At 36.6% G+C, this 23,601-nt stretch overlaps 1 protein-coding gene across 3 annotated transcripts in view; it reads right to left on the bottom strand.

Annotated features, from left to right (window-relative positions):
* RBFOX1 (RNA binding fox-1 homolog 1) overlaps positions 1–23,601 on the bottom strand; it is a 379,335-nt gene that overhangs the window by 177,251 nt on the left and 178,483 nt on the right. For all 3 annotated transcript variants that reach the window (XM_044659029.1, XM_044659028.1, XM_044659027.1), the window contains exon 2: positions 340–582. In XM_044659029.1, coding sequence (XP_044514964.1) covers positions 340–582 — 243 coding nt within the window. The remainder of the gene's footprint in view (positions 1–339; positions 583–23,601) is intronic.

Genomic DNA, 23,601 nt, shown 5'->3' with positions numbered 1-23,601 from the left:
TGGGATGACAAACTCCTAGGCAGAGAGGAAGAAAAGGGAGAGAGGGGAAAAAAAAAGGCTGACCAATTTTTAGTGGTGAATGGTTTATCTGTGAAAAACAGCACAGGACTTGGGGCACCCAGGCATAATTCTCTGGGAAGTCCATAGTGATCTTCTAGAAGATATTAAACTCATTTAGACTACTTGAGGGTGAGGAGATCATGCCCTGGTGCCAGAAATAGGCTCTGTTAGGCTAATAGGAATCCCACTATGGACCTCCCCATTTATCACTGAGGTAAGCACTTGCTCAAGGCTTTACCCTCTCCACACCATTCCAGAAGACAAAAATGCTACACTTACTGTGGCTGTGCCGGAGACAGTCTGCGCACTCGTGTCGGTGGCACTCTGTTCAGAATGCGTCTGCGCTGGAGGGTACATGTTTAACGTGTGCTCTGGGACTGTAGTCTGGCCTGTGTACTCTGGAGCAGGGTGAGGATGTGGAGCCGTGTATTCTGCAGGGATGCCATTCTGAGGGGGCGCAAACTGAGCGGAGGCATAAGGCTGTGCCATCGTGTCAGGAGCTGCTGTAGCTTCCTGATTACCCTGGAAAACAAAAGGAAAAGGGAAAGGGGTAAGAAATTAGTTAGTAGCCAGAAAGAAACTTCTCCAGACTCCAAAGAGATTAAAAGGGTCCAACATTAGCTTCTCCTTTGAGATTGTGTCCATTTTGCTCCTGAAAAGCCCTGATTGGAATCTTGTCTTAGATGAAACAAGTGAATATGCAAGCTTTCTACATGACATTTGACTCTTAATTTCAAAATTAAAGTGCCACAAAAGAGCAAATGAAGTGTAACTCCTGAAGGACTTGACATTTATAGAAAAAAAAAAAAAACATTTCTACTAAGCATGTGAGTAGACTCAAGATTTTATACTACTCCGGCCAACACAACCAAGGTGGAAGGGGGAAATATCTTTTAACTATGAGAAATTTCCATAGTGTTTCTTTTGATTTTGTAGCTTACTGGTACATATTCTCATTCCCAAAGAGAGGTAACCAATCTAAATTCCAGACCCTATTTTGGCCAGAGATGCCCTACTAGTATATGTCCCTATTTTAAGTATTTCAGTAAAATGTGTTTGTATTATCCAAAATTTGCCATATTTAAATCAATTTAACACTGAAGTCCCACTTTAATTCTTCATCAAGGTATGGATGTGATCCTAGTTCCTCAAAGGCTGCTAGGACCTGGCAGATCTCACCAAACAGAAAGGGCTTTGAGCAGACCTATGGAAGAATATGTACCTGCTACGTGAGAAACCAAGTAACTTCTAGAAGTCTGTTGCTAGAAGATGGACCACCATGTGGTGGCTTTATTTACTTAATTTTATTTTTAAGCACTGCAGTTGAACAGTATGGGCTAGCAGGATGTGAAGGAAATGAGATGTACATAAAAATCATAGAATTTCTGGAGGACCCTAGAAGTCCTGAAATGTAGCCTCACTCTCAAAATCCTATCTTTCATATGAATGACGAAATAGGCAATGTAATACAGTGACAAAGCAAATCACTCCCAGAGACAGAGAAAGAGATTCAGAGAGACAGAGAAAGAATTTAGGACAAGTCTTTCGATTCTCCAATGATACAGATCATGGATCATTTATGATTCCTTGTCTGTACTATGTTTCTCTAGTTCTCATCCATGTCCTATAAATATGTGTTGTGGGGGCTTCATTAAGGTGATTATTTGTTTTTGTTTTTTAAATGTTGGAAGTGCCAATGGCTGTTTTTTGTTTTGCAAATCACCAAACATGGGATAAGCATAGTCATTTAAAGTACACTTTGAAACAATTTGGAAGTACATTATGAAAGTGACTAGTTTGTCTGTCTTTTGACCCAGAAATCTCACTACTAGGCATATACCACAAGAAGATCAATGATTAGAAGAAAAGTGTCATATAAACCAAAATAATTATAATAGTATTAATTTTTGTTTGGAAAAAAATGGATACCCATTGACTATCTTAAAAAATTATAGCATATGAATATATGCAGGGGACTTTTTTTGTTTTATGGTTCCCTTTGGAAATCTAGTGACATTTATGGGCCCCTTTTTAGAATTACTGTTATAAATTAGGAAAATTAAAAACACTTAGATTGAAACATTGTTATTTCTGTGTGTGTATATATGTATATAAAAACATATATGTAATGTAATAGTAATAATGTAAAGTCTGTAAACTTTATACATACATCCAAACATACATATGTGGAATCCTTAATGGAATTGGGCTATGACTGTCCTGTAAAAAATGATAACTATAAAGAAGCATAGAAAGATGTATGAAATAATGGAAGTGAAGTAAGCAAAAGCTAGAAAACAATATTTACAGACACCAGGACAGTGTGAAGGGGGAAAAAAATCAACAAAATAATCCAAACTGAATGCTAGGAAATGGTAATGCCCAAGCTTGGCCCCAGAGAAGAGGTATGGCAATGCAACTGCTTCCCTTCTTAGAAAAAGTAGGCAACTCTAAGTTCGCAACATTGGAGAAAATGTTAAACTTGTTTGATAGGTTGGTAAGTTTTGCTGAACTTTATTTTCCCCTCTTCATATATAAGGGATGTCTCTCTGGAAGGGAGAAGGGGAATAATAGGAAATGTAGATGATATTATTAAAAACAAAAGGTATCAATAAAATTTTAAAAAGTTAAATCAAATCGAACTGAGAAACCATATTCTCCCAATAACTTTTAGACTATACCATGTCAGAGAATGCAATCAAAATGCTTTGTCTCTTCAGTGATATATTCTTATTTGCATATAAAAAGAAATCTTTACAATTAAACATCAAATAGGTACAACTCCTATCTTTTTTGGTTAATTAGATATGACTTTAGTGTTCACATAAATACAGCAAGGAGAGCAAATATGTCAAAAATATGAACATCTCCTGTGTGACCCTGGGCAAGTCACTTGACCCACATTGCCCACCCTTACCACTCTTCCACCAAGGAGCCAATACACAGAAGTTAAGAGTTTAAAAAAAAATTTTTTTTTAAAATATGAACATATCCTAAGCAATCTGTCATCAGGGTCAACTAGGTTTTTCCACAAGAGGATCAGGTCACAATGAAATCTTTCAGGAAAGGGATGGGAAATGTTTAATCCTAGAATGCAAAGCATATACACTTGTGAGGGTGAGACACTATTATGATATTGGTAACAATTCCAGAGAAAATGAAACAGAGGGTAAGTTAAGACAGTTATGCAACACACTGCAGTTCTACAAGGTGCTTTCCTCCCCCATACTAATCTCTACCACCCAGTTTATTGTTTGGAAGTAAAAATACAAATCAATTCCTAGGGATGTTGAGAAGGCCAATCCCTTTTTACTGTGGGTGTAGAGAGTTCCCAGTACTGGAAGAAGTTGAAGGAATTTAGAGAAAATTCAAGAAAATAAGCTCTTCCCACATTCCCTGTACCTTCTGATTTAGAAATCCACTGCTATTTCTAGCCCAAGTAGCATCCTCCTCCTCTCCCATTTGCCTCCACATGACATGAGCCCATCTAAGAATATAACTTCAAATAAAGAAATTCTATCATAAGTACTTATTCTCACTGGTAAAAATGAAACCCTGGAAAGCTCAGGCCAATGAAAAAGAACTTTTGAAAGGCAGGCAAACCTGGTCCTTCATCGAGGCTCACCCTGGCCCCTTGGGGTTCTATTTCAGATGGAACCTCTCTCTGATTGCATAAAAGGTCATTTAAAATTATGACAGAAAGAAAGATAGCCAGACCTTGTAATAGGCAAAAACAGAGAGACAAAAAGAAACACAGCAAGAAAATTGTGTCCAAACTTTTTCATTTTCTTTCCCTAAAGAGTGGTAAGTATCATATTCTACCATTTGAACTTTTCCCCATCAAAGACCTGCATATCCTAGATCAAAATATATGCATGAATTTAAATTTATGAAAATCACGACATAATTTTACAAAGTGTTTGAGATGTGGAATAATATACTCAGTTCAGTTCATAAAGATTTCTATTACCAGACTTCTGCGCAATATAACCAAATCTTCTCTAAAAGATCAAACAAAGAAGTCAAGACTTAATAATAGGCTGAGGTCAAGCTAATGAGGGAGAGAGGAAAGGTAGAGTAGGGAGAAGCAAAGGAAAAGTCTCTCTTTAAATCCTCCATATTCCATTCAGAATGTTTTCCCAGTGATATCACCCTTACTCCAGGAAAAAAGGTACTTTTACACTTTTAAGGACCATATACAATACAAATCCAATCTAGCCTCACCATAACAGTATCCTTAAGATTTTTTGCCATATGGGTAATAAGGAAGTATTTTAAAGCATTTTTTTTTTTAATTTTAAACCCTTAACTTCTGTGTATTGACTTATAGGTGGAAGAGTGGTAAGGGTGGGCAATGGGGGTCAAGTGACTTGCCCAGGGTCACACAGCTGGGAAGTGTCTGAGGCCGGGTTTGAACCTAGGACCTCCCGTCTCTAGGCCTGGCTCTCAATCCACTGAGCTACCCAGCTGCCTCCTTAAAGCATTTTAATAAATAAATTTCTAAGTACAGGGTCCAAGAAAGATCTGCTTAATATCAAATTAAATGCAATGTAGAGTAGTAGAAAGAGGAATGGAATAAATGACATAAGACTTGGGTTCAAGTTCCATTTCTAAGGTTATGCCTCCATTTTCCTCACCTATAGATTAGAAAGAATACTGGTCCATGGCTCACCTCCCAGAATTTTCATGGGAATACCATTTTGGATCTGTCAAAAGTAATCTAAATATTATAATATTATAGCAAGGTACTAAAGTGTTTAAAATAAGAAAAATGATATGTGGCAATGATCGACTCAGTCTTGAAGTAGAAAAGACCTAAGATTGAGTCTGTATTCTGACAAATATTAGCCATCTAAAAATGAGCAACTTCTAGATACTCCAAGAATATAATCATTATAATCACAGTATTATAATAAATCAATAAGCACTTAAATACCCAGGTACTAGGATACAGAGACAAAATTATAAGTCACAGGTAAGTTATTTATTTTTATTGGTGGATGGAATTTTCATAGCAAGTATTCCCTTTGATGGTGAAATGAATGAATGAAATGAAAAGATGAAATCATACTGGAGACTTTCCCCTCTCCCTTCCTGTTACCACCCCCCTCCCCCCAAAAAATCAGCATTCATTCGTATAAAGCAAAATGAAACCTAAAAGACCATCGACCTCACTGACCAAGTTAAAAGTGTGTACACAGTTGATAAGTTATGAAGCATAAACATCATGGCAACCTTCAACTCCAATCTTGGCAACTGGAACCTGACAGCAGTGAGTACAGAAGTCAGAGGCAATGAAGAGAAGAATGGAAGCATTAGGATGGACAAAGAAGAATGCCATCAAGAGCTGTTGTCCTGGGGCTAAAGGACAAGAGTTGGTAGTCAGTGATTCCCAAGTACTGTCCCTGGGAAAGTGAGTCATGGGGTATTCATAGTAAAAGACCAATCATAACTACAAAGCCACTGGCAGCTAATGTCCAGGTGCATTTTGTTCTCAAGATTTTTATCCTCTACCTGGAGTTCTAAAACAGATGTTGCCAGGACCCCTACTTTTTCTCATTAACACTGACAGCAGTTCCAGGAGACCCTAATTAATATTCGTAACATTCACACTTTGTGCTAATTACAGCTAATATTTAATTAAGAGCCCAGCACTTTGTGTGGAATTTCTTACTAGTAGCTTTAAACTACTTTTGAAGCAGCATCTCTCTCTTTCTCAGAAACATCTCCAGATCCATTAGTCCCAGTCCGGGGACTCGAACAAGGTAAAACCCTAAATAAAAAAGGAAAGAATAAGAGGCCCAAATTTTTATTGCAGCCCCCATATAGCTTGAGGGCATATCATTTCCAAGACATGGAAAGAAACATGTTCCCAGTTGAAACTAGCTATTCGCTATCTCTGCCTCTCTATGGCACTCTCAGGCATCATTATTTGGGGGCACTTGTCCTAGATGTGGATTTCTGCATCAATGTTTAGAGTTTCTTTTTTCTTCTCCCACACTATTACTAAGCTAGGGCTATTATTTTAAACCTAAAGTTAAGGTGGAAGACTGTGATAGCAGGGTTTGGGAGTTTTGTTGTTGTTGTTTTTGTTGTTTTTTTCCAAAAGGAGCTAAACAAAACAAAACAAATCAATAGTTGCTTCCATTTATTCCCTCTTAACTTCTCTCTTCCCTAACCAAACTCCCAGAAACACAGTGACACACACATCTCCCATCTTCAAAATCAAGAGACTTCAAAAATCAAACATGGAATTTGAGGAACCTACTTTTCTCTTATTTGCTGCAATATGCAATGACTGAATGAATACCATTGGTATATATTTTTAAGACACACAAATCATCCATTTGGGACTATTGTGATACAGTCTCTCTATTTGCATCCTAGAAGGTAGAATGTATAACAGTATGACTACAGGAAAACTGCCAGTGGATTCTCGCACATTGCCGGAGAAACACACAACATGGCTATTAATGCACCAGATTTGGGTTAACATTTGCGGATGTGCCAAAAATACAATCAAGCTGCAATTCCATCATTACACGGTGTGCTTTTTCCTTCGACATTTTTAATCTAATCAAAGAATACTTTAAAAAATACAGAATATGTCTGATGCCTAGTAAAAAAGACAAATTTCATTTGATTTAAAGTGGTTTTTAGTTGATGTATGGAAATACTGGGAAATTATTTCCATTTTGAAAGCAATGCACACTCTGGCATTGCAGTATTACAATGGTTTGTCTCTTTGTGTGAGCAGATTTGTATGGTCAGTATGTCATTCTCCTTATTTACAGAGAAATCCTTTGAGGCAAATAATTCATTCTGTACCCCAAGTTCTCCCCTTTAAGATGGGCTTAGGAGAAGGGGATGCTTTACGTCAGACCTGGCACATTCATTTTTCTATGTGGTTTAATAAAGTACTTTTTGGCAAATAAAAGAACAAAGGGTAGTAGACAGTCAGACTTTGCAAAATGTTTTGGCCTGAAATTTAATGAAAACCACATTTCAACTCAAAAATATTCTTTACGTGGCAGTGTATAAAATCCAGTTTATTGCTTTCAACTTAAATGCTTGACTCTTTAAGAGTGAAAAGTGCCTAAATTTCATAACCATCAAAACTGACTTAAAATCTTACAAGTTTTCTACTTTAAAAGGCAAAGTTCTCGAAGCCCCTCTAGGTGCCCCCTTCTTTGAGGCTTCAGTCCTTACAAAGTTTTTTCTCATTCTGATGTAGCTCTTCCATTCCAAAAACATCTTTTATAATGAAGAAATATACAAAAGTGTTGTCTTAATAAGCCAAATGAGTCCATCCATAGAGCAAAAGAAGACAAGTCACTCCTCTAGGGCCTCTCGCTTCCCATCCCACCAGTGCCAATATACTGGAACATCCGTTTACTCTACATAGCGACTGTTCTTGGAGACGGCCTACAGTTTTTATCTTGATGACAGGTTTTTTGTTTTTTTTTTCAGTTGAGTTTAGTAGTTTGTGCATCAATTTCTTTGGCCTGAAATACTGCCTATTCAGAGGAAGCATCTTGTATGATAGTTAAATCAGCAAAACTGCATCATATCTTCAGGGCATTTAGACAAAAAGGGAAAATGCAAAATTACCCCATTAACCTGCAGTTGGTTATGAGACTGTCTCAGTTAGATCAAGCACAACAGAAAGACAGAAAGACAGACAGACACACACACACACACATACACACACAATCATTACTGGAGCTCGCCTTCCTCCAGAATGAAGCAAGAAGCAAAACGTGTATCACAGGAGGCTTTCATGCAGTCAGACAGCTTAATAGAGGGAAAGGCTCCGTCTCTATTCAAATCACAGTTTCGAGTGAAAGATAAAATGGAAAAAAAGTACCTGCTGCACCATCTTGTTTCCTTTATCCTCCATAAACTTAGCAGCTGTTCTAGTCCCAGGCCATAGAGCATCTGCCCAAGGCAAGCATCAATTATGGATGAGGGTGTGTGTGTGTGTGCTGTGTAATGTGTGGATGAGTGTGGATGATAGGGGTGTTGAAGGAGGGGGAGCTAATGCAAGCCTTGCTGACCTCCCACTCAACATCTGACTGCTCCCAAAACCTAATCCAGATGGGACTCTTTCAGCTTGCTAGGCCTTGCCCCATCAATCACAGCAGGCCCCTCCTCTGGCTCCTGCTCTGAGTTATAGAGTGCACCACTGAGCAGATGATTATATACAGGAGAAGAAAAAACACAGCTTGACTACATTAATAGCTGTTTAAAAAACATTAGAAATGCTACTATATACGTTGCCTCAAGCTGAAATTTTTCATTACTAAACTAAATATACTGTATGCAAAGTTATAAAAATCTATGAGAGTAACTGGTCCTTTTATTTTAGTTTATTTTATTTTATGTGGGAGGGGGACTACAAGAGGGTGAAGGGGGGAGGGATCAAAGAAGGGGAGAAATAAATGTGCACCAAAATGGAGAGGCAGCTAACCAGACCAATAGTATATGCACTTGAGAGGAATGTCTAATTTATAGGAATGCTTCTTCGTTAAGGATAAACTGCAATTTTTTTTTATTCCTTATGTATCTGCCATCAATAATGAATGTAGTCTCTTTACTTTAAGTTAAACATACTTTGTACTTTCTCTCTGATTAAAAAAAGAGAAATGTCAAAACAATTTCCGTTTTTTATTTGGCCCCGTCTTTCTTGTTCACCAAGGGAAAGATTTGAGAGGCACATCTAACCTTCCTTCTAGATAGCCGCTCAGTGGAGTAATGCCTCCCTATTAAAAGAACAGGTCTTGAGACTCTGGAGGCATGGCTGGAGTTTCAAAAATGATTAAACTTGTAATTAAATCACATAACAGAGAAGAAGGCAAAGGCGGAACAAGCAGCCCCAAAGAATTCAACTTTCCTGACAATCTGTCATAGATTGTCAGAAGTTACAAGACTCGGTAGCCCATCAAGGGAATTTTTATCCCCAATTCTCCCAGAAAAAAAAATCTAGATAAACAGTATTTGCACCATCATTAAACTTCCATTTCCAATCATACCCAAGGGACATCTTTAACTCAGCTATATCAGCTACTAGTCAGGAAGGATAAAAACAGCCCTGTCAAGCTCCTCCCAAGGACTTCACTAGTTCCTTACCCCAAATCAGTATGGTGTAAATGGGGTGGGGGGAACAGAATTCTACGCAAAGAGTTACAAACAGAAGTTATTATTTTTGCTCTGCAACTAACTAGCTATGCAATGTTTGACAAAATTATTTCTAATCAGTCTATCAGTCAACCAACACACATTTTATAAATGCCTGCTAAGTGCTAGGCATTGTATTAGGTGAAAAATGAAAGAATCCTAATTTATAAAATTTATAAAGTACTTAAGTATGTGCCAGGCGCTGGGCTAAGCATTTTACAATAATTATCTCATTTGATCTTCACAAAAACACTAGGACCTTGGTGGTTTTCTTTTTCCCCATTTTAGAGATGAGGAAACGGAGGCAAGAGAGTTGTGAAGTGACTTATCCAAAGACACAGCTAGTGTTTGAGGCCATCATCAAACTAAGATCTTCCTAACTCCAGGCCCAGCACCCTATTACTGGGCCATCTAGCTCCTGAACTAGATGATCTCTGGAGTCCCTTTTCAGCTCTAAATTGAACATCCAATGAGATGCTTGGACATCCTTTATCCATTAGCCCCCTGGACCCAGTGTATAAAGAAAGTCTAAAAATTTCCCTTGATAGTGAATTTACATTGCATGATTTAGTTTAATTTTCAATAAAACAATAACTAAAATCCAACCCTCCCCCACCCAAAGCACTGAAGACTTTCAAAATGGCAGGAATAGGGTAGAGAGTGAAAGAGAGAAAATAACATAAGTATGAACTATTGAATAATAAATACTGGGTTTTGCTTGCTGGATGAAGATGCTCACTTTTTTCATAAAATAGTGCCACTCCTAGCACAATAGTGTCACGCATTCCTGGAGAACATATCTCAACTGGGTGGACATAAGGCACAATCTTAGCTATGCATTTGGCACTGCCTGTTTGGACGTGAAAAGAAACTAATGAAGGGCTGACAAAGGGCAGATCCTTCAGTGTTCTCACTCTTCAGTTGAGAATTAAATGTTGAGAATTAAATTAAATTAAAGGCAGAATTAAATATGAAAAAAGTGAGATGAAAAGTGGCAAAGAGGTACAGATGGTATGAAAATAGAAAAGTTTCCTTCAGCACATCTCTTGATACTTCCCAAAGCATTTTCAAGTCAAATCATTTCATTTGACCATCATCAGCATTAAGTTGGTGGGGCCATGTATTATACCCATTTGAAGGAAAGTAGAGGCACAGATGTCAAAATGTTACAGCAGAGTTCACACAGAATATTAGTGGCAAAGTTGGGATTGAACACATGTCCCCTGACTCCTATTCTTTTACATCTTTATATAATGTCTCTCCTTCACCATGGAAAAGGGGATGTTATTCTTACTAGTCACCAGCCTACAGACCTTGTATTAAAAATTTATCCCAGAGGCAATACTATTTCCCAAGATGTACAATCATAGATGATGTAAGAAATATCTGGGAAAAATATAGATTTCTTCATTTGTCTCAGAAGGATGGATTTATATTAATTCTTCCAATAATTACACATGATGATCAAATGGCCTGGACCAAATCAATCGCCTACCTTTATTAGATGCAAATATTCCTCCTAATTTTCCCTGAGAAGCATAATGAAGTATAATGACCTGGAAATAAAGTATGTGTTTCCCAGGCATTGGCCTTATTATTCCTCTTTCTGAAAATTTCCAAGAATTGCTAATATTTGCAAATGTTCATTCAAAATTTATTAACCCTTCAGAGAAAATATATTTCAGTGGAATGAAAGGCTGAGTGAAATTTCATCATTGGCACCCAACAGAACTTGTCATCATTGTGGGGCTCAAGAGTTCTGAATTAAAGTAAAAATAGAATCTGAGTTGGGTGCTGTCTTGACTGAAGGAGCTCTTAAGGCAGCCATGCTCATGAGACGATTAGACACTCCAATAAGGATCCTTACTTCATTCTAGAGACTGAGTTATGGTTTGGGATAGATGGCTGTAGTGGTAAATGGTGGTAAATGGTAAGGAAATGTTTACTGGGAAAATGACACTTTCTTCTACTTCTGATCTTCATTTAACATTGTTAGTCTTTAGTGTTATCACTTTTCAGGGATGTGACTTTCTGGGGTTTCTTAATTTAACCTTAAATTGAAAAAGATATTACCATTTCAGGGTAAATGCTTTTAAGAAGCTAGCTTTAAAATGATGAAAACTTTTCATCATTCAAACTAGCAAAAGAAATCAGTGATTGTCATTAGTTTAATTTTGCCCCAAAATATGTTATTGTTGTTTTTTCCAGATGAATCTAGATTTACTAAAGAATACTGAGAACTTAAGATGAGTTTTCTTCTCTAAAGAGATAAGGGAGATAGTGAAGAGTTTGAAGAAAGAAATGGCCAACCACTCTAGTATCTTTGCCAAGAAAACCTCAAAAGGGGTCAAGAAGAGTCAAATTTGCCTGAAATGTCTGAACAACAACAATTTAAAGAGTTAAGAACATCACTCCTTTATCATAGAGATTTTATGTCTAAGCCTAAGGGGTTTTTCTGATCAGTCAAATGAAATCATTGCCTACTTTCCTCACCTTCCCCCACTCATTCTAAACTCTGCCCTGACTTGAAAAGCTCTAGCCTCTTTCAGCACTAGTCACCCCGGAGAATAAAAATATTAGCCAACCCACTCAATGATTTTTCTGCATGAGTGGAATTTTTGCTGGTAGAAATATTCTGATTTTGTTTTCTAAGAAATAATGTTGGAACTTGACACTATCCATGAAGTTACATGATGTCAACTTCATATGCTTTAACCTTTTTATAGCCAAAATGTGAAATGGAGATCCATACCAAATTAATCCAGTATTTCCAGGATGGATTCCTATGGTGAAACTATTTCCCTCTCCTGATCAAATTTTTATTTTGTTTTGTTTTTCAGTTGTGTCTGACATTTTGTGATGTCATTTAAGTTTTTCTTGCCAAACATACTAGAAAGGTTTGTGATTTCCTTCTCTGGCTCATTTTACAGATGAAGAAACCAGGGCAAACAGAGTAAAGTGACTTGCCCAGGGTCACACAGCTAGTAAATTACTGAGGCCAGATTTTAACCCAGGTCTTCCTGATTATACATTGTACCACCTTGATGCCCTAGTTAGAAAAAATCTTTAATGGCTCTTTATACTCAAAGAACAAAATACAAACTCCCAAGTCTGACATCTACAACTTTAATTCCAAATGGTATTTCCAGCCTTATTTTTGTTAACCAGCATTTAATCAAGAGCTTTTTCTTATATCAGACATTTAATACAAATTTAGTTCAAAAGGGAATGAAAGGGTGAATGAAGAAAGTCACTAGCTTAGAATGTCCCAACACAATGGTCATTAGATTGGGCTTCCTATAGAAAAGAAAATCCTTTTTCTTAGTATCACCCTTAGACCATTTGCAACTGGAAAGTGAGCAGGATAGTTGAACACAATACGATCAATCAACAAGCATTTATTGTTCACCTCTGTGAGGGAAAACACATAACATAAATAAGTCAGATCTGGTCCTTCACTAATAGGGACTCCAGAGATGAATAAGACAGTGGTGAAGTCAATGATAAAAGGGAAGCTCAGTAAAGAGATATACAATGACTCTATACAAGGCCATCATGGTGCCCACTCATACCTGGTGTCTAAAGTGTCTTTGACTTCTCTCTGTATATTGCAGTCATCAGAAAATACTGCTATCTCTTACTCTCCAAGAATTCTAAACTACATCCTTGCTTCACAACAGTCACAGTTAATCACAGAATCAAGTCTTGCATATTCATGTCTGAAAAAGCTCTCTTTATGGTATAATGAAAAGGACCCTCGATTTGGAGACTGAGTTCTTTGCTTCACATCTCATGCCTTTCTCAAATGCCATCCATGTTGTTAAATGCTATTTTCTTTAGTTCAGGAAGGGAAGGGAAGAAGTAATAGACTTGGTTATTTTAATGCAACCAACAAATAAATAAATAAGAAATCCTGAATCTAAAAAAAAAATGCCAACCATGCTTTAGGCAAGTCTTATAGCCTCTCTAACACTGTTTCCTTAATGGTAAAAGGAAGAGATTGAACTAAATGGCTCATAAGTTAACTTTCAGCCCTAAATCTCTTTTCCTGTGAAATATCTGATTACTTTACCATCTTCTTTACCTTCTGTTGTTTACAAGTCCTGGACACTAGCAGAATCGGCACCAGCCTCTCCCTCCTAACTCCTACAATGGAAAAACTCTCTTCTAGACTTCTCCCTTTTATCAAAACCTTTTCTTAGGAAAGACTCTGCTATATCAATCATTTGCACTTTTATGTGAGTATGTAACTATTTGTAATGCAAGACTGATTTCTAATAGAGAAATGAAAGGTTTCACAGAATCCTAGAATTGGGGGGGGGGAACTTCAGTCTTACTTGTATTTGAACAAGAATGTCCTCTAAAATGTCTCCAACAAGTTATCACTCAGCCTTTGAAGATTTCATTCATCCCTTAACTTATTCAACAAATGTCTACTAGGTACTAAGGATACAAGATACAAGATGGGGTGGCGGGGGGGAGGGGTTGATGGCTTGGGGGGAACTCCCTAGTTTTTAACAAGGGAAACAAGGATATTTTAGAAGCAAGAACCTTTCCTAGTAGCTCCTGTAATCACATTAAATCAGTGGCCATATATTCAGTCTAGTCTATCTTTTGTCACTTCTTCTGTTCAACATGTGACTACAGCAAAACCCAAACTTTCCTGATCAAAGCTTCTCACCTTTGCATGTCATTCAGCTATCTCACATTATTCTGTCTCTGCCTGTCATGATCAAATTGTATAATATATGTACAGTGTTTGGAAACCTTAAAGAATTATATAAATGTCAACCATTAACTATTATTATTACTTTCCTTTCTTTAATGTTCCTGCCTTGCCCTTCACTCTAGTAATGAGTATTGGCTCTTACTTCTTGGTCATCATTTTCTCCTCCGGATTCCTTACCCTCTTACATACTTTTGCATGTGCCTGGACCTGGAATGGCTTCAGATTTGTTATGCATTGACTGTCCTTCTACTCATGCCTTAACACTCTCATCAATCTCATCTCACTCAAGAAATTTCTTTAACCTAGACAGCCTAGATTAAGATCCTCATTTTCCTCCTAGACTCTATTTCTTTTCACTATGGGCTTTGCTTCATAACTATTAAATTAAAGAAATAAATGATAGCAATAAAAACCAAACCAATACAATTCTAAAAGGTGGTCAATGTCTGTTTTTCTGAAACTTCTGATTCTTTTTCTTTTTCTTTTTTTAACATGTTGATACAATTTTTAATAATCATTGTCTGACATTTTGTGATCCATGTTCTTTCATTCCCTTTTGCACCTCCCCAAGATGGCAGGTATCATTCAATAGGTTGTATATGTGCTGTCATATCTGTTTGTTATTTTGTAAAAGAAGAAACATATCGCTTATACTAGAGAATTCATGGAGGCAATAGAGGGAAGACTGGTATGCATTCAGAATCTGTTAGTTCCTTCGATGCCAGTGCCTTTATTGAACATGAGCTCCTTAGAGTTGTCCTGGACCTATGATTCAATCTTATCTATAGATATTATAAAATTCATATTGTAATAGAAAACTTATAGCTATGCTACTTGCTGAAAATTTCAGTAGAAAGTAAGCTCCCTGAGGTGAGAGACTTATTTGATTTGGCTTTATACCCAATTCTTAGGATGATGCTTTAGATACAGTTGTCCCTTAATAAATGTTTATTGAACAGTGCCTGGCACTTAGGTGTTCGGTTAAAGCTACTTGATTGACTGATTGAATAAATCATACTATTAGCTAATTAAAGACAAGATTCTTTCTTATGTAGTTTTTCTATATACCCAGAATACTGTGGGTGCTCAATAATAAGAGGTAACATCAATATCACCATCAAAAATATGCACACAAATGCTGAAATGTATTCAAACAAATGGAAAACTGCACAAAAAAACCCCTTAAAGAATGTGGAAATAGCTGGGTTAATATAAAAATTTACATAAATCAGTTAGTTAAGAGGAATTTAAATATTTACTCTATATTGAGTTCTCTAAGGAGTCTCAATCTCCTGCAATACTAGGACCTATTTGATTTCTAAAGTGCTTTATTTCTATAATGCTCAAAGCTTTGTACATCTCCTTTCATGAGGCTGCATTTTCCAAAGAAAATAATGACCAGAGGCTAGCTTCAATAATCCCCAAAGGGTGGCATCAGTGTGGCATCCATATTCACGATAAAATTAGGATGAATCACACAGCTGTTAATGCTATTTAATTTAGTCAAATACATAAAAGAAAAAATAAGGAATGCAGCCCCTTGAGTGTTCTGAGTGGCTTTTAGTTATAGCCAGTGTAGATGGGTTTGTAAACTATATTTTTCTGATAGAAATCTGTTAAATCAAATCTTTCTGAAAAATGTCCTACCCTCCTTTTAAAAAGAAACTCTATTTAACATAGGATCTTTTTAGGGGGAGTAAGGAAGTGATCATTTTCCATTAAATAAGAATTGGACAGCCCTAGAAGTTTTCATTTCACTCTGAACTATCTTGTAAAGAAATACACTAAGAATCTTGCCAATTGATTTTTATCTGCCATTAGAACTAGAAAGTTATGAACCTTGTGTCACACTTCTGGAAAAAGAATTGTGCAACATCCCCATATGAATGATTTAGCAGAAGATGGAATATTATAGCTATGGAAAAAGTGAGAGCTCCGGCTAAAAATAAATGCCAGGAATATAAGGCCACATCTATGTCATTCTACTCTCTATGGAAGGATTCAGCGCCAAACTCAAAGTCCTGATGAATTTTCAACACAGCAGGAAATCCAATAAATTGGTACCTTGGTGCATACACCTCACCAATCACCCACTTCACTCTTCTTTTTGCTAAACTTTACCCAGGATTTATTTCCTAGCTGGCCCTGGCCCTTCAGTCATTAGGGCATATGACATCTCTAAGATCACAGTATAGCAAAATATTATCCATACCAGTCTCTTATTAATTGTTGGCTCCAAATATTTTAGCAGCTGATTTTATTCTGTTTGGTAGTGTTCTGTGATTATTTCATCCATGTAAATCTGGTTTTCCAATTAGATCTTAAGTTCTCTAAAGGAAATTAAATGCTAGGTAGTATGCTTTTGAATCTCCCACAATGCTAAGTAAATAATATGTTCTCCATACCTGTTAAATTGACTTTAACTTCTTTTTAAAAAGGATTTTACTGTGGTTGCTTTACAGAGACTTGTGATTAAATATGCTACCATTTTTCTACTGCGCATCACATTTTAGCCCAAGAAAGCATTGGGAAAAAACATTATCTTAAAAATGGAAGTTTGAGAGTCTGGAGCAATAGAAAGATAACAGGGACTGGCCATGGAGCAGAGGACAGATATACTAAAAATAGATAATAAAGAAGGCTTTTTTCTGAAGCCAGGAAGAAATCACGTATTTCCAGCTTTGCTAAATATAAAGAAAAGGTCATAAAAAAGGAGCAGATACTGTTACAATGAGTGGTTCAACCAATGAATAAAGTTAGGGACCTGATAAAGTTAGGGACTATTATCATATTTTAAAATGAGATCATAGCAGAACTGATTAGCAAAGCATCAATGACATAAAACTTCGAACGAAGTAACCATCCCATCTTCAAATGTGTGGAAGAAACAGAGGAGATTACACTGTGCATAACATATATTTTTAAGGATCTAATTTTAAAAGTTCAGAGAAAAATTTCACACAGACTTTCTTTTCAACTAGGACTTCAACACAGAAGCAAACATCTATGGTGACCACACATATCCCCGTTTTATGCCTTGTATTCAGTTTGTGAACCCAAGGCTAAAAATTTTGCAAAGTTGTATTTGCTCAACAGTGAAGTTCTAACCATACAAACACAAATGATTCTGTTAAAGAAGATCACATAGAAGCTTCACATGAGTCTGACTTATGGGTATACTAGGAATTCTCTAACCAATCCAAATTTGAAAAAGGTGGAAACAAAGTAGAAGCTTCCATATGAGATGGAAGCAAGTAGAAAGATAAATATGAAAAAAGGTAGCATTCTGTAAAATTTCCAGAAAGAGTGGTGCACTGGAAATGCCCTTAGGTGAGTTCGTAATATTATATATGTAAAATGAGGAAAAGACCTTTGAGTTTACTTAGAAAAAGACCTCTTAGTTTACTTGCCACTCCAAATCTAGATTTAAATCTATGAACAATAACACTCAGTATGCATGAAGTTGAAGGGGAATGTAAGCGACTTTTTTTAAAGCTATGTTGTGGATGAGACAGATATCAAAGAAGGAAAATGGGATAATGATAACAGGTAACATTTAAATTCTCAAACATAATCTCGTAGTTTTAAATGTTTCTCTGCTAATAGAGAACATAAGGCATTCACGCTACCCATTCTGTACAATTATTGTCCACATCCTTTCATAAATTAACCAAAAGGTCTCTGCCTAACATGCTGTGGGCTTTCCGTGCTTTCTCCTGACATTTCAGCTACACCACTGGATCAATCCCTCAGGCTTTCAACCTATCATCCTTTACCCTCATCATATGATCAACCCATCTTTTCCTCTCACAGATATAGCTGATGACATCTTTTATTCCTGTTCTCCACAATTCCTTCTGTATAACATATTGCAGCGTGCTTATATCTAATACATATAATTCCAAGGCTTTCAATGTGATATTAATTTTCAATTTTGCAGAGAACATATTTGTCTTGCAGCAACATAAAAGGAATAATGGTACTAAAATGATGGGCCTTTGTTACTGGGAGATAGTTGGGTCATGAAAGGAGCTCTGCAATTTCTTGAAGGCATCCTAACCTGTTCTAATTTTAAATTCTGGGACTAACTACCCATTTGTACCATCTGTCCCACAGAAAAACATACTGATTGATAAATTCTGATTTTGTCTAATCAACAGATGTAATAATCTGAGCCACAGATATTCCTCATCTACTTGCTGTTTGCTATGCGACTGGTCAGGTCAAATTCTTTAGAGAGATTTCTTCTAGGAGGTTCTACAGCATTCTAGGGCTCAAAGAAATCAGGATGATGCAATCTACAAATAGAAGCCTTTGAAGAACTTCACTATACACAGTGAATCTCTCTTCAACTTGGACTCCTCCATCACAGGAACAAACACATATGGCAACCACACATATCCTTGCTTTATGCTTAGCATAGGGTTTATCACCAGCCCCTCACTGAATAAAGTTATCTCTATTTTCTATCTTTCCAGAAATCCTAGATGGATTAGATTTATGGTACTTTAGGAGATGGCAGAATTTCTCAACTATGATTTTTGTTTTGTTTTTCATTTGTAGAAAATAATATTTAGATACTGAACTTCTAAGGAAAGATGATTATTAGGAAAATAAAACCTAAGACAAATAAAGAGAAGGTAAGAGAACACTTGACTACCTATAATGAGCTTAAGTGACCAAGTCCAAAAAGGTTTATCTCCTAAATAACTTAAAAAACTTGAAGATATAATATTTGGGAAATAATTCATGATATTTGAAAAATTATGGAAATTGAGAAAAAATGGCTCAAGATAAGAAAAAGGAAAATGATGTCAACTTACAAAAAGTAAGAAAAGATATTCTTCAAATTATAGGTTGGAATTTCAATTCCTGTCAATATTCTATAATGCTTTATTAAAGGTCTAGTACCTGAGCACTTAGAAAGGAAGGGATAGGAACTAGGTCTTGTATGGATCATTCTCAGAAAGGAAACTCCTTCTTCCAGTACAGATTGCCCTGTTCTCTGCAACCTCTCCTCTTAGCAGTGGTTCCCAAACTTTTTTGGCCTACCACCCCCTTTCCAGAAAAAAATATTACTTAGCGCCCCCTGTCACATACTATCACTGCCCCCTTACAGTTATTCACCACCCCCAAATGCACCTGTGGCCATCACCACTTCCCTGGATCGCTGCAGCACCCACCAGGGGGCGGTGGCGCCCATTTTGGGAATCACTGTCTTAGAGGGTTGCCAAGAACAGTGAGAGTTTAAATTATTTGCCCAGGCTAAAACAACCAGTATATATCAGAGATGGGACTTGAATCCAGGTCTTCCTAGCCCCGAAGGCCAGATCTTAATCTAATATGCCACACTGATTCCCATTTAGAAAGAAATCAAGAGATAAGGAATCACAGAACCATTTTCTCTCAGTATAACACAATACAGTCCTGTATGAAATTCAGGTACATTTTGAGTGTAGTTAGCTCCAAAGAGCTGATCTGAGAAAAGAGCTGCCATTTGTATGGGAAAAGGTGTTCTGCATTCCAGATGACTGATTTACACATGAACATTTATGACACGATCTGTTCATCAGTCTACAACTACTTTTTGACATGCCCAAAAGTTAGTTTGTCAAATACTTATGTCACTCAAGCAAATTGGGAAAAAGTATATCTTAGGAATGAAACCGGAGTACCTCTCCTGCCTGTGATACTTATAACATTGTGGTCTTAGATAAGTCATTCACTTCTCTGGATTGTTTTTTTTTTATTATATTTATTTATTTAGTATTTTCTCTGGATCTCATATGAAAAAAAAGACCTTGAATTCCCTTAAAGGGAAATACCTAAGAAGACAGCAGAGTACTTGGGAAAGAAAGAGCATCGGCTTTGGAGTTGAAGAGTACCTGGGTTTCAATTATACAAAGTCCTTCTGTACTTTTACATTTTTTAAACTTAAATGTAGAACTGAAGGAGACAATATTTTAGGTGGGGGAAAAAAAACACAACCCAAGGGGCTTTAGTGGATTACAAACTCAATTACTCATTACTATGGTACACAACCTCAGAAGATAATGTTTCTAAGGCTGCATAAATAATGTTCAGAACAAGAGAAGTGATAATCCCATAGTTCTCTGACCTCACGGATCTGACCTGGAGAATCGCATTCAGTTCAGAACCATATTTTAGGAAATTCCCTAACAAGGAGGATGATTGGAAGGGTGGGATGACTCAAAATTATACTTCACAAGATTAAGGGATTGAAAGAAGTAGAGATATCCACCATCACCATCACCATCACTACCCCTCTCCCCCCGCCAAAAAAAGATCATGGGAAGATGGATATAAAAGTAGTCTTCAAGGATTTTAAATCCCACAGAAATTAGGCTTCGTTTACTTGATGTCAGTAACAATATACAGAAATTTCAAAGAACCAATTTCAGATTTGGTACAAAGAAAAATTTCTAAATTATTCAATAATAATAGCACCTAATAATAGTTCAAAATTACATTGTTGTTGCTCAGTCATTTTTAGTTATATTTGACTATTCATGCCCTCCACTTGAGGGTTTTCTTGGCATAGATACTAGAGAGGTTTGCTGCTTCTTTCTCCAGATAATTTTTTTTTCCTTAAGATAAATTTGACTGATGCCTTTCATCTTTACATTATGATTTTCAGATATACCCACTTCCCTCCAAAGAGCCCTCCTTTATAATAAAAACAGCCGAAACCAACCATTGCAGGGACTATTTCTGAGTGTATGCAACATTCCTTATCCATAATCCATCATTTCTCTATTATAAGAAGGGGAAAATGTTTCATCTCTTTTTAGGACAAAGATTAGCCATTTCTCAATTTGACCTTATGGGCTATTTTTTCTTTTCCCAGTCAGTGGGGCCTATGTTTCCTTCAAAACTGTGAAGGTGTTACCTATATGAGGGGTTTTTCGAATCCTAGATGCTAATACTCTTCCCTTCTCCCCACTCAAAAAAAAATCCCCTTATATTTCAGGGGTTGTTTGGATCTAGCTCATTTTTTAAAGATGAGGAAACTGAGGCAAAAGAGTTAAGTGACTTAGCCAGAGTCACACAGCTAGTATCTCGAGTCAGATTTAAACTCAGGAAGATAAGTCTTCCTGACTCCAAATCCAGCACTCTATGTACCACACCACCTGACTTGGCTTCAAAATTCACAAAAGCGTGATTGTTACAAGAACTTGTGACATAAGGAATATATTATTATTATTTCTATTTTACATATGAGGAAGATCAGGTGAGAGATTAAGTGAAAGGTCCATTGAAATGTTAGAAATAAAACTCCAGTTCCTGTCTTTTGGCTTCAAATTCAATATTCTTCCTAGTATATCAACCTGACAAAAAGAGAAATGTTCTATCTTATGGAGTGGTCAGTTCTCCAGCAGTAGCAGTCACCAACTTGAGTTTGATTAACTTTACTATTGATAACACTGAAAAGGATCCTTCTCAATTATAGCTTAGAATATAGATGATTCATGAAGTCCTTTCTAATTCTTAGAGATTTGTAAGTTCTCAGAATGAAATAAATAGAGAGATGAATGGAAAGAGAAATAAATAAAAATTCATTCAATTATATGCTTGGACATATAGACAAGGAATTGTTTGGGATTCAAAGAAATAAAAACACTAATTTGATTTAGAGTAGGGTCAACTAGGTTAAATAAAGCACAAACTACTAATACAAACTATAATGTGGAAGTACAATGTTAATGATACAAAATGCTATGGAGACTTCAAAGAGAGAATCATTTTGTCTTGGTAAAGACAAAGGTGTGTTAAGAAGGTTTCCATTTTGAAGCTGGGTCCGAAAAAAAATGAATGAGAACTAGACAAGAGAAATTAGTTGGGGCAGGGCAGTGGGAAGAATAAGGGAAGGAAGAAGGACACCATTCTGGAAAGAGGAAATATTTTAAGTGAAAGCACAGAGGGCAGAAACCTTAGGAATTGTCCAGGGAATAGCAAGAGTTCCATATATCTGAAGGAGATAATGGGGGAGTAAAGGCTTTGGAAATGTTAAGCTGGGACCACATTGTAGAAAGCCTTAAATATGAGACTGAAAGGAAAGAATGCTGATTTTCACTTCCAATTGTAGGTTCGTTATCTGCATGGGTTGCACAGGTAATGGAGAGTCACATCTAGGAAAGCAAATATGAGTTTTAAAATTCTACTTAGGATATCACTGTACCCTTGGCATCTAGCCTTTTGAAAAAATAGAACCTAAAGTAGGAACTTACTACACACAACGTGTGAGAATGAGAGCCCAGACTCATTCTCAGTGAAGCTAATATGCTTATCATCTATATACCTTAGAGGGGCATAGATAGATTTGACCTGGTAAGGTCCAATCTTGCCTAAAGGCATGGCAAGAGGTGAGATGATTTCTCCAGGGCTCCTGCAGTTTTCTGATGGTTTTATAGAATTCTTCTATGGATAATGGAGATATTGCATATGAACAAAATAACACCAGACACAAGTAGCACAACTAAGGTCATAAAGCAAAGGAAGGACACTTTCATTTTATTCTTAGCTCCTTGGCCAAACTCTTTAGTTCTAAAACAAAAATAAGTTCTTTCTAGGCTTAGAAATCCAGTATAAGGTAATTTCATGACATGTGGGGGAAAAAACAAACAACTAAAATTAAGTATTAAAACTAGAAGCATTCAAATCAAAATGTTTAAGCATCCCAAACAATCAACCAATTCAAAGACTAGTCCCAGTTCTAGCACAAGTGGATCTCTATTAGGAGGAATAAAGGCTTATTTTTGAAGTTATATGTTAATAATAACCATCTATGATGTTTCACATTACAATGACTTTTCCAAAGGGAAAATGAGGTAGAGAGGTGCTAATGGGGCAGCTTGCTGAACAAACTGAACCTTCGTCTAGCTTGGCAGGATTACAATAATCTCTGGTGTCTTAGTCATTCCTGCTATTGGTCCCTAGCCAGAAATGTCCAATTCTTCCTGTCACAAGCTTCTAACCAACAGTAATCATAAAAGGTTGTTTTGTTTTGTGTTTTTTCACTGTTGTTCTAGAATCACCCTTGGGAGTCTCTTGGACATATGATTCCTCCCTCCTAACTCCAGAACATGATTAAAGTTGAACTGGAATTCTTTTAACCCAGGTAGTTTCTTAATTGACACTAACAGCAAAAGAAAGCAAGCACTCTAGGCTTTCTGGCCAGAAACTCCATTGAGGTGAGAAGTCATTGGCTTTAATAATCCTAAACTAGCTCATACTCTTATAGGGAATGTAGAAGAGGCAACAATGGGAAACACTGATTCCCATGATAAGGACCAAAGGAGTCTAGGGCTATGTAGCTGACAAAAAAGATTTCTAAGTAGAAAATATTGCCCCACTGAAGGGAACTTCTGTCATTATTTAACCACTGAATGGGGCCTAGAAACCAGAGCATGCAATATCAACAAAGCAGTCTCTATTCCATTTGCCTCCATTTTCTCAACAGTTCATTCTAATTCAAATAAACAAGTATTTATTCCACATTAAAAAAAAAAAAAACCATTATGCCATGTACTGGGAGCATAAATCCAATATAGAAAGTTGTGCTTGCCCTCAAGGGTCTTACTTTGGAATTGAGATATACAATATGTGAGCAGATA

Source organism: Gracilinanus agilis, chromosome 1, assembly GCF_016433145.1.
Source record: "Gracilinanus agilis isolate LMUSP501 chromosome 1, AgileGrace, whole genome shotgun sequence".
Taxonomy (NCBI): domain Eukaryota; kingdom Metazoa; phylum Chordata; class Mammalia; order Didelphimorphia; family Didelphidae; genus Gracilinanus; species Gracilinanus agilis.
Note: the sequence above shows the minus strand (reverse complement) of the source record. Positions and strands in the feature narration are given on the sequence as shown.